Raw genomic sequence first — 12,213 nt, forward strand, 5'->3', positions numbered from 1 at the left:
CCGGCCCGAGCTGAGCCCGGCGCGGCCCGGCCCGACAGCTTCCGCCCATAGTGCCGGCAAGCCCTGCACGGCACCTCCGCCCTGGGTTCCTCCGAGCCAATCACGGAGCGTTTCCGCCCTGAGTTAAGGCTAGCCGTGACGCCGCTTCCGCCCTGGGTTCCCAGCCAATCATGAAGCGTATCCGCCCTCAATGACGGCTCGCCAGGACACCACATCCGCCTGAGCTGAGCTGTGCGGCAGGTTGAAGCTCGGCAGCCGGAGAGGCTCCCGCTGCCCCGGCATCGCGGCCAGACCCCGTCGCCTTCCCCTCCCCCGACAGCTGAAGCTGTTCTGTGTTATGTAGCCCCGCTACATAACCTGCTCCCGTAAAGCTGGCAAGCGCCGTGTGCTCGGGGTGCGCGCTACTCCGTGCCCGGGGCGGCACCGGCACCGCGCCTCGGCGGCCCGACCCGGCCGCTGCCGCCCATAGTGCCGGCAAGCCCTGCACGGCACCTCCGCCCTGGGTTCCTCCGAGCCAATCACGGAGCGTTTCCGCCCTGAGTGAAGGCTAGCCGTGACGCCGCTTCCGCCCTGGGTTCCCAGCCAATCCCGGAATGCTCCCGCCCTCACTGACGGCTCGCTCGGACACCGCATCCGCCCTCACGGTCCAGCCAATCACGGAGCCGTTTTGGCCCTCGGTGAGGGCACGCCCTGACGTCACTTCCGCCCCCGGTTCCCTCCCACGTAACGGGTCTCAAGGCAGTTCGTTCCCTTTCAACAATAACGGAGCGCGGCTGTGCTTCAGAACGATTGCATTTCTTGAAATCTCTAGGAAGCAGTCCGTGAAATGTGATCTCGGACCCTCGCCTTTTAAGCATCAGAGGCAAACGTGCTATCTGTAGATGCTCCTTAGAAGCTAAACTGTCAGTCTGCAATTGTTTTACCTTTACTGCAACTCAGGACCGCACTCGGAGCGCTGACTCAATGCCGTGTGTGCTGTCTCCAGCTAGCTGTCAGGCACACGCTGCTCCACGGAGAAGTCAAATTTCCTCTGAAATTGCTTACCCAAACCAGTATGGGACGCAATAGGAAACCAGGGAGGAAGCAACCTCTCCTCTGCACTCAGAGTCCGTCCTGCCGTCAGCTACAGCATGGGACAGAAACCGTATTATTCAGATGCGGAGGTATCAAAGATGATCCTCTGAAGTCGCATCGGAGAACTTGAGGCTGGGGGCTGGCAGGAAGAAAAGTAACTAACAAGACAAGCCATCCTAAGTCTGTAAAAAAAAAAATAGAAAAAAGGAAAAAATAGAAATAGAAAAAAAATAGAAAAAAAAGAAAAAGGTCGGGGGGTGGGAAGCCAGTAAGAATCAGCCTGATAAAAGGTTTACAAATGAGATGAAGAAGAAGAGGAGAAGGGGAGAGATTGTCTATGCAAGGCAAGAGACCCAGGAGGCAAAGGCTGAAGTCTAGGCAGGCAGACTAGAATGTGACGAGGAAACATGCTGGCTTTCTATGAAGAACAGAGCTAGCAGCAAGGAAGTAATAATGCCAGACGAGGGAGACTAGTGCCTTTTCCTTTCACGTGAACATACTCCCTTCACTAGAGCCTACTCCCCTTCAGTATGAAACGAGGACCAACGCTCACAAAATTCAGTTATAAAATAGGAAGCTGCCCTTTGGCAGTCTCTTTCTAAGTGCCCATACCCATCACTTGCTCCTCAAACACTTGCTCATATGTTAGAGAAATGCTCAATCAGTCTTGCTAAAAATACTAGCAGTGAGAGCCTAGACTCATCGCTCCACAAGCGAGTGAAAGCAATCATTCTGCCTCGGTGCAAACATGCAGTATCAGTATGGGACAGACCACTCACAGCCTAGAGCTTCTACTTTCTGTGCTAATTTTTTTTAGCATATATTCTTAACAGTTGCGATTTGCTATTAGCAATCTATATCAAACATTTGATGTTTAATGGTAGCCTGCAACTCAGCTGCGTTCGGCATGGACAGGAAAGTGCTCATTGGTAGGAACCTCAAATTGCAAGTTAAGCAGGGAACCTACGTTATAAGACACGTGCAGAAACCGCAGCACCTGAACGTAAGCTAACTCCTTCTCTACGCTGGGTATCAAAAACCAACCCTGAATAACTCTCGACATTGCAGAAGCAAGTCCCAAGAATGTGCCCGTAGAGGAAAAAAAATTGGGATGGCAACAGAATTCATTTCAGAAGAGTCTTTTGAGGCAAGACTTCTTGCAGCCTTCCAGTAACTCACCAACAGAAATACGCTTTTGTTATCAAAGACCTCTCTGCATTACAGTTTGTGACGTGCCAGTTTCACACATTTTCTAGCCCAAGACCAGCTTCTCGATGCACCCCTCGAACACAAGAGAACGGATTTAGTCTATGCTGCCTGAACTGTACTTTCCTCGGTCAGAAGGTAACATGGTTCGTTCCGGAAAGCATCATTTTTCAGTAACAACCTTCCCCACAGGGGCCAAACATTACGTTAACCAGCCCAGGAGATACTCATGCTATTTCATACATGACGATAACAGGGCAGATACTTGCTATATTCAATTCCTAAAGCGAGCCTCCTTTGGCAAAAGAAAACGCTATTTATTTATTTATTTAGATTTTTATTTTTTTTTTAAACAATGCCGTGGGTTGCTGTTTTCAAAGGCCTCTCTGTCTTCTCTGATGAAGACATCTCTCATGTAATTATGGAAGCTGCAGCTGTTTCCACTGACAAGCTCACAAAGTCCTGGGCTCACTAACCTGTGACAGCCGTAATATCCAATTGCAGGTGACGGAATATTCTAGTTCTGCTCATTTCCTTTGAGGCCCAGAAAAGCTCATGACAACAGGAGTACCATGAAAGGACCCATAATATTACCTTTATTTTCAGCTTCTTCTAAGTCCTTCTCGTTTGCCAAGAGAATTTCTTCTCTGTGATCACGTAACAAGTCAGCAAGACAACAATCAATCTCCGCTCTCTGAAAGAGAAAAGTTTCTCAACTGCATCCTTATATGAAGTCCGTGGTGTTTGACATCTGCCTCACTTCAGCTCACTTCTACTGACACATCTTCTCACTGTCTTGACTCCCTGGATGCTTGGAGCCAGCTGATTTTTTCCAGGACCCATTTGTGTTATAAACCTGTATTTTAAGACTTGCCACGTGTTCCCAACCTTAAAGAGTGAGCACATACTGTTCTCTCACCTGCTCAGGCTGCAGAGCTGCCAGGGTCCTGCCACCAGCTTGAGACCTTTCACCCTGCTGCTCTGCTGGAGGGCCTGCCAAAACAAACAAACAAACAAAACACAACCACAAGACACGCAGACAAAGGTTACAGCCCATGTGGGAGGAAACGAACGCTAACCTTTCATCTTCCAACTCCTTACTCAAAGCAGGAAAACAGGTACGGTCCTAATAGACATATCAAAGAAATTCACTGTATGCCAGAACAGGAAAATCTGTATCAGATACCAAAATGCTGCCACGGTCCCTGAGCACAGCCCTTTTCAAGGCATCACGGAGATTCAGCAAGATCATCCAGGTCATAGGGGACAAACAAGCTTGTATCAAAGCTGCACACAGCTTGTATCAAAGAGACTTGACAAAGAGCAAAAGAATAGAAGGACGGCTAAATCTCAGGGCGTAGGAGAAAACTGAAAACAGGGAGGCATCCTTTGAAAAAGTTTAATTAGACAACTAACGAAAAGAGAAAAGATTGCAAAACAACACGGGAATGTACAAACAGCGCTGGAAGCCAAAAGCGGCCTGAGTAACAGCTTGCAGAATAGCTGCTCTCTCCACGCCTCTCCCTGTGCACACTGAAGGGTTCCTACGGAAGAAAGGTTTTCTTCTTGGCGTGGATATCAAAGAACCTGTCTCAAACTGAAACGATACAGAACAAGTTTTGAAACAGAAGCAGAAGTAACAAGTCAAAAGGCTCACGCAGCATTTCACTAAGGAGTTCTCAAGTAGCTCACGGATAAGCTACGTTTTCATTTTTAACTCTCTTGAAATTGTCTGTAGGACAGATGACTTGAAATGTGACTAATAGGCCCGGACTTCTATTTCAGAAGCGTCCTACAGAAATTGCCAGAGCAGGAATTCCCACGTTAAGGAAAATAACAGGAGGTAAGAAAAGAACTAGCGGACACTTGATTAAGAAGACTTAATTAAGGAGCGTTAAAACAGCTTTTTAAAGCGAGGTCATACTTTATAAAGTAGAGCGTATTTTCGTGTTCTTTGAAAAAAAGTGACACACGCGAGGAGATAAGAGTTCATTTTAAAAAGGTACCTGAGTATTTCAAGCGTGTTTTGGAAGACAGAAGACAAAAGAAAGAATGGGAGTAACCACGTTCCATGGTAGAGGAAGGGTCGCAGTAAGATTTCACCTTTACTTTTGCTGTTCACCATACTTGTAATCGTCTGAGACGTGGGGTTACAAGATGAAAAGCTTTATAGCTGATACAAATTTATTGCAGTAGGACAAAGTGAAAAGCGCTGATATCGCACTTTTTCCCAGAAAGGAACTTCTCGGAAAAGGAGCTAAGTTTCCTGGTGGACGCCAACTTGAACACGAAACAGCAATGTGCCTTTGCTGCAAAAGCAGCTGAGGGTATCCTGGGTGGCATTAGGCAAAGTATTGCCAGCAGGTCAAGAAAGGCGATCCTCCCCCTCTGCTCAGGAACGGTGAGGCCGCACCTGGAGTGCTGGGCCTGGGCCTCCCAGTACAGGAGAGACCTGGACACACTGCGAAGAGTCCAACGGAGGGCCACGAGGACGGTAAGGGACTGAAGCACCTTTCCCATGAGGACAGGCTGGGAGAGCTGGGACCGTTCGGCCTGGAGAAGAGGAGGCTTGGAGGGGATCTCATCGATGTCTGTAAATACACGAAGGGAGGGTGGAAGGAAGACAAAGCCAGACTTTTCTAACTGGTACCCAAGGAACAAAAAAGGAGGCAACAGACACAGGCCGAAACATAGGATGTTCCCCTCCTGTGGTTTCCTGAACATCAGTAAATACTTTTTCGCTGTGAGGGTGACTGAGCACTAGCGTAGGCTGCCCAGGGAGGTCGTGGAGTCACAGTCTTTGTGAGGTTTCAAAACCTGTCTGGACGTGGTCCTGGAAAACCAGATCTGGGTGGCTCTGCTTGAGCAGGGGTGTTGGACCGGGTGACCTCTGGAGGTCCTTCCGACCTCAACCAGCCTGTGATTCCTTTGCAGCCGCTATGCAACCAAATAGCAAGCACAATTCAAAGCAGATAAACGTGAAGAAATGCAGAGGCAAAAGGGGAAATCAGGCCTCGGTACTGCACATAATCCTATGAAAACATCACCTCAATGCTCATCAGCGTCGAAGAGCAACTTACACGTTTAAGCTTTTGGAAAAGGCCTAGGAAAGGCAACAAGAAACATCACCAGTCTAATCAAAACTCAACGTTAGCCTTGCTATCTCATAAACTGAAGGTTCATTTGCATCTTGGATGCTACGCAGAATTTTATTTTTGCCTATCTTAAAAAGGTCACAGTAGAATAAAAACAGTTTCAGCCAAGAGAAACAGGGATCGCCAAACTTTTGGAACAGTTTCTGTAGAAAAGGACTAAGAAAAAACCTTTTTCATGTGACAAAGAGACGATGAGGGAAAAGACGATGTCTCATACCATAGAAGTTGAACAGAGATCGATCACCCGTGTTCTCTTTCCATACAGAAGGCGGGGGCATCAAAAGCTAGCAGGAAGCAAACTTCAACGCTCCTCCTGCCCACAAACACACACAAAATAAAGGAAGCAGTTCTCCACATAGTGCTAGCTCCAGAGTTTACGCACAATACCTAGTTAAGGCTCGTGACTGCTGTGACCCACGGATGCTAAGTGTTTACATGGGTTCAAAGGATATGGCCGATTTTTACAAGAAACACATTAAGCGTTTTTATACTCAAAGGCATTGGCTTGTCTTAAAGTGCAAGTCACAAGTATCGCTCTATACTCGTTCCATTCTGCTAAGACCACCGATCTTTGGTCTGACTTTCTGCGGCCCTTGTTACATTGTCACAGCAACACAGAGGCAGGAAAACATTCCTGCATACGGTAACAAAAGACCGAGTCATTAAAAGAACTTACGACAAAAACCCAAACTACACACTATCTTAGTTCAGCCGTACATTCTATATGCACGCTTTCACCCTGGAATCTTCAATAATAGATGATAACCTCTAAGACTAAAAGCAATACAAATTCTACCTAGTTCTTTGAATGCAAGTCTGATGCAGCAAGTCATCAGCTGGAAGGAACCCGAGCAGAGGATTCAAGATGTTCTATTCCAACATTAAAAGTTACCTTTCAAAAGCCGTTTGTCAAGCAGAGCGTAGTTTCCCATTTGTTGAACAGGCAGGCCTAGCCAAATTTCGACCCTAAACTTCCAGGAAATCTCTACAGCTCCCAATGTACATGTTACTTCCGTACTCACCTGCAGGTTTTACCTCTGAAAAAAAAGTTCCAACTTTCTTCCCTTCCACAACACCTGTGATGACACGACCCGAGATCTTTGGGTGGGTTCCACTTGCAATCACTGCAGAGGTGCCTCCTTGGAGGGCCCACAGAGCTGCTTTCACCTGCGATGAAGGATAGAGCCAGTTCCCGAAAATGCATTTGTTATTTGAATCCCCATGCTCAACACGAATTCTTGCTCCACTTTGATCACTTACGTTTCCCACCTGGGATTTGGTTCCAAACGTCACCGATTGTTGGTCTCCTGGGTAGGATATGTCAGTGAGCTTTGCATCATCGGATCCAGGAGGGCTGTCAAAGAGTCCTGAAATGAATAATAAAAAATTGTTAATGTTACATATCTTCTGTTCCAAAGCTCACCAGGGAAAAATAACTAAAGCCTTTGAGGCTAAAAACCTGTATTCCACTCTACAGGATTCAAAACTTCCACTGAACCCTCCTTTTGTGGAACTGAAAGGATGAAACACTAACATGCAGGCTCAAGATGCGTAACTTCACCGGAATTGTAGCTAGTGTGAGGAAACAGAATATCCACATGCTGAATAGTATCACGTACGCTGGGAAGTACCCACACTTCAGTGAGGTTAGAGAGAAAACCGGAAAGAAGTTTCCAGCTTTTATACGGTTCAGAATCAGGGCTGACACACAAGAGTGCACAACTGAACAAAGGACAGTCCTCTTCACCTAAAATCTCAGATGATATTCCCGAATGCTGTGTTGTACACTGATAAACCGGGCAACTTAGAAATATGTATAAAGGCTAACTATTGAGTTCTGCAAAGAAAGGACACAAGACTATAGACACACACTTATTCATTTTAAATAAATATTGTACTTTTATTTAACTATGTTCTGAGTTGAGCGATACTTCTGTTTACCTAACATGTAAACCCTAAACTCTACCGCCAAACTTCCCAGAAGTTCTATGCGAACAAACACGTCACAGATTAAAGCGCACAAGTGAAGAGTACCTGAACTCTTCCTTTACAGCTTGGGAAGGAAAGGACACTTCTTTCCATAAAGAAGATACCACAGCAAATGAATAAGCTGTGAGGAAATGGGAGCGGTGTTTTCGTTTGTTTTTTATTTTTATTTTTTTATAAGTTGTTTGGACTACCATTTTTGTTATTTTTTTTTTCCTGAGGCAGTCATTTCAACTAGAATCAACCATGAAATCCATCTGAAACAGCTGGAAGAAATTGTGGTTATGAAAAGCCAACCTCCTTCCTTCTCGGGGCCTACAATATGGACCAAAGTCCAGAAGCCACCGAAGGAAACACGTCTGGAGATGATAAAAAGAGTACGTGATTTTGTTGATGGCCTGGTGTGAAACTGTACCTACCACCTTCCTCTTTCCAGAAAAGTACCTTCAACATCAACAGGTGACAGACTTCACGGCAGCACAGCTCACAAGACTAGACCACTATCAGCCACACGTCTGGGAGACAGAAAAGCTAGCAAGCTCCAGGTATCTGGAAAGCAATATCCAGGACATGTAAAGTACCCATAAATCACTGAAAGACAGAATCCACTGCCGGAAGAAGCAAACGATTGTAGAATAGCGTTCGGCTTATATGCAGGGAAAGACTATGTATTTAGAATCAGGAGCGTTACTCATGACTATATACAATTCCGAGGAGCTAGCAGAAGTACCGTAGCGTCCACACAGGGCGTGCCTTCCAATCCTTTTACCGGCTTTGTTGCCCTCCTCTGTACGCTTTCAGGGATCTTTACGTTCTTTTTATATTGTAGAGCCCAGAATCACACACAATATTGAAGGAGAGGCTTCGCCAACGCTAAATACAGTGGGAGAATCACCTCTTTTGACCAGCTGGCTACACTGTGTTTAATATATCCCAAAATGCTAGACGATAACCCGTGCTTCTGAATCCTCTAGCTATCTTCCCAGGGCCCTGAAATTTATTTTGATTGAACACAGACTTCTTGCTGCAAACTTGTTGGTACCCACGTGAAAGAGCAGGAGTAGGGAATAATCTGAAGTTTGAACTAAGCTCGTAAGCTCGCTAGCAATGTCCCTGATCCAAGCCCCAGGCAGGTAGAAAAGCTCTCGGTAAAGATGGTCTGGTCTGCAGATGGGAGCCTCTGTTCCCTTCAGAAGGCAGTCACCTGTGACTATAACCTGGCACTATTTCTTCACAACGCTGGCCTTGATCTCTCGATCACTCTACAATTCCACGAAAGGAATTGCCTCCCAAGTCGTTCTTGACTGACCGCAACTAGCGTTCCATAAAGCCCTGCAAGCACTTGTTCATTACTTCTAGGATAATTCTTAAAGCTGAAGCGGGACAAAGTTTTGTCCACAAAGGCCTTCGGGGAGACTTCTGAAAGGAAAACCAGGCCAAACCAAAAAACTAGGAACAGCAAGCGGCGTGTACGTCGGTTTTGCTAACAGAGTAACACTAACGTACTAGGAATTTCCACGTTCTTTGCCCTCTACCTTGAAAGTGTCACCCAATTCTGTCAGTGTTCACCATCAGCTTCTTTTTTTTTTTTTTTTTTTAAATTTTCACATGGACATCTGAGAAAAACATTTCGAGTCCCCGTCATCGAGGGAGGAGAGGAGAGGAAAAAAAAAGAAAAAGAGAGGGGGGTGGGGAAGAAGCACAGCCATTCCTTTCTCCAGTAATGTGAGCAAAAAGCTCAGGCGCTCGGCAACAACAGAATCGTAGAATATCCTGAGTTGGAAGGGACCACCGAGGATCATCGTTAAGGACCACCGAGTCAAACAACGCGCTTTGAAAGACAAAACGCAGAAGAACCTGCACGTTATTTAATCTCAGCTGTAGAGTCACGTGTATTTGTACCCGCTCATTCCTTCACCTGCCAGTTTATTGTGCTACAGATGTTACAGAACACGCAAACTGCAAGGTTACTACTACCTTTTGTAACCGATGCGACCTTTGGTAGGGCTAGCCGTCTAAGAGAGCCACCAAAATCCCCTTCACGCCTGGATTTCACCCGGAGGTCGCTGCGACTTACCCGGACAGCTGGGACAGACGGGCTGCTCTTTCTCCTGGGAAACCTGCGACTGCAGCACGCCAGCTGCAGCTTTCCTCCCTTCAGCTGCCGCGCCACCTTCGCTCGGCGACAAACCCCGCGGGGGTCCCAGCGGCGGGGAGCTGCTTCTGCCCTGGTGAGCCGCAGGGAAAGGAGAGAGCCGGCCGTCAGCGCGCGGGGGGAGGAAAACCTCCGAGGCGCAGCCCGACGATCGAGCGCAGCGAGGACCCGCGCCCGGCCGCCGCAGCCCCCACCCCTCCCGGCCCGACGCTCCGGGGAAGCGCCCCCGAAGGCTCTCGCTCGCCTCACCGCCGGCAGCCGCGCTCGCAGCCAGCGGCAACCTGCGCCTCCCGGCGCGCACGGCCCGGCCCCGGCCCCGGCCCCGGCTCGGGGAAAGACCGGCCGCGCGCCACAGAACTACAGCTCCCAGCATGCCGCGGGACGGAGCAGTCCATCCGCCCCAGAGGGGAGTCGGCCAAGCGCACGCAACCGCCCCCCCCCGCGCCGCTTCGCCCCCCTCTCCCCCAGCCCTCCGAAGCTCCGCGCAGTGCAGACCCCGCCGCACGCCCGGTCCGCTCCGCTCCGCTCCGACGCCGCCCCCGCCCCGCACAAGGGCCGTTTCCGCAGAAGCCGCCGACCGCGTGGCGCCCCAACCGCCCGCCGCCTCGCCCCCTCCCGGCCCGGCCCGGCCCGGGGCGGCGCCGACCACCAACCTCGTTGCGGCACCGCGCCGCGGCGGCCCGGCCCGGCCCGACAGCTTCCGCCCATAGTGCCGGCAAGCCCTGCACGGCACCTCCGCCCTGCGTTCCTCCGAGCCAATCACGGAGCGTTTCCGCCCTGAGTTAAGGCTAGCCGTGACGCCACATCCGCCCTCGCGGTCCAGCCAATCACGGCGCCGCTTCCCTGTGGGAAGGCGACCCTGAGGCTGCCCCTGTGCTGCCTTTTTTTTTGTTTGTTTGTTTGTTTATTTTTTTTTTAAAGAAGGCGCGGGTGTTCTTGGTCCTCTCTCGTCAAGTCTGTCTGCGAGAAACATCTCAAATAATTTTCTTGACACGCGATCTTCTCTGAGGCTATTTTATTCGCGGTTGCAGTGGCGGGCGTCCTGCCGATCAGGAGCGCATTGCAGTAAGCACAGCATCAACTTTTAGTCCCTGTTCCCCGACACCTGATCCCCTCCCCTGTATGTACCATGTATGTACAATCTTACTTCTTTTTCAACCCTTTAATTTCTCCCTTCTTATTTCCTTTTTTTTTTTTTTTTTCCTTTCTTATGTTTCAGGAACCTGTGATCTTTGTTTTACCGTTCCCACGCTGCTCAGCCTGTTTTTCCTCAAGCTTCTGCCTTATTTCGGAACAGTGAGGCCGCCTACTGTCCGCTTACCCACGTAGCGTTTCTCCTCATTATGACTGCACAACTACCTCGGAATACAGAAAATTAGTTCTCTACTGTAAAAACACAACTTAGTTTCTCACAGTTCCCTCCTCTCCTTTCCTTACTCCTACTGTTGTTTTTGCACCTCTTCACGTACCGCGCTCTTGAGTTTCTCCAACGTTAAGGCGCAATAGTCTTTTTCGGATGTCACGGGGGATGGTAGGCGTACAATGCCATTATTTTTACAATACCAACAAATAGTTGTTTGAGCCAATTCTGTTCAGGTAACCACAAAGTTAGTTTCTCCCAAATGTTTCTAAATGCCCAGGAATCTGTCATCTTGAGCTACTCTATGTAGGATCTTTCCCCCCCACGCCCCCCCAGTATACTTTTTTTTCCCCCCAAATATCACGCTCCTCCTTATGAGGTTATTAATGAATCGAATACTATTTGATTCTACAGTCCTATTTTTGCAAACTTATCAAACTTATTTTCTAGTTCTTCAGTTGTAGCGGAGATATTTACAATCGCTTTTTCTAATTCACCCACCCCTCACCGAGGTAAAAACCACCTTGCAAAGCTGTGAAATACTAGAGAATTTTACTAGAGAATTGTCTGGAGTCCGCTTAATCCTGCGTGTGGTCTCAAGGGGCCTTTGGCTTTGTGGGTCTTCAATAATAGTCACGTTTGGAATTATTGCCTCCAGGGTGCAAGCTCCCTTCCATCCCAGGGGCAACACCTTCCTGGCTTTATTGCCACGTAGCCAGTACCACCTCTCGCCATTTGGGACAGGCCATCCAGTTGCAGGATTCTCACGTTGCATCTGGCGTGCGCTATGTATATTGGCGTTCCTGTGGCTACCATATTTGGTGCAGTGTGCATATTTGGTGCATATTTGGTGCAGTGTGGCGCAACCCCACACTCAACAGGACTCTGCGCCTTCACTCTTTCCTAACAACCCTAAACATAACCCTAACCGGAACAAGAAGCTGAACCCGAGTTAGACCCGAAAAAACACGTACGGTGCCACTTTCTGCCATCAAAAAGTGCTCTCAGCGGAAGCCTTTGGGTACACCTGAACTCCCTGGGGGAGCCTTTACGCAACCCCACACTCAACAGGACTCTGCGTCTTCACTCTTTCCTAACAACCCGAAACATAACCCTAACCGGAACAAGAAGCTGAACCCGAGTTAGACCCGAAAAAACACGTACGGTGCCACTTTCTGCCATCAAAAAGTGCTCTCAGTGGAAGCCTTTGGCTACACCTGAACTCCCTGGGGGAGCCTTTACGCAACCCCACACTCAACAGGACTCTGCGACTTCAC

At 48.6% G+C, this 12,213-nt stretch overlaps 1 protein-coding gene across 1 annotated transcript; it reads right to left on the bottom strand.

Annotated features, from left to right (window-relative positions):
* Positions 1 to 774: 774 nt before the first annotated feature.
* LOC308192796 (delta-1-pyrroline-5-carboxylate synthase-like) lies at positions 775 to 10,382 on the bottom strand (the record flags this gene model as incomplete). Its single annotated transcript, XM_080586708.1, has 8 exons — positions 775 to 1,256; positions 2,875 to 2,974; positions 3,200 to 3,273; positions 6,458 to 6,602; positions 6,696 to 6,802; positions 9,499 to 9,649; positions 10,230 to 10,324; positions 10,370 to 10,382. The coding sequence occupies 8 exons, from the start codon at positions 10,380 to 10,382 to the stop codon at positions 1,120 to 1,122; spliced, it is 822 nt and encodes a 273-aa protein (XP_080442834.1). The 3' UTR covers positions 775 to 1,119.
* Between the last annotated feature and the right edge of the window lie 1,831 nt (positions 10,383 to 12,213).

This window comes from Anser brachyrhynchus, assembly GCF_964034855.1.
Source record: "Anser brachyrhynchus genome assembly, chromosome: 3".
In the NCBI taxonomy this organism is placed as follows: domain Eukaryota; kingdom Metazoa; phylum Chordata; class Aves; order Anseriformes; family Anatidae; genus Anser; species Anser brachyrhynchus.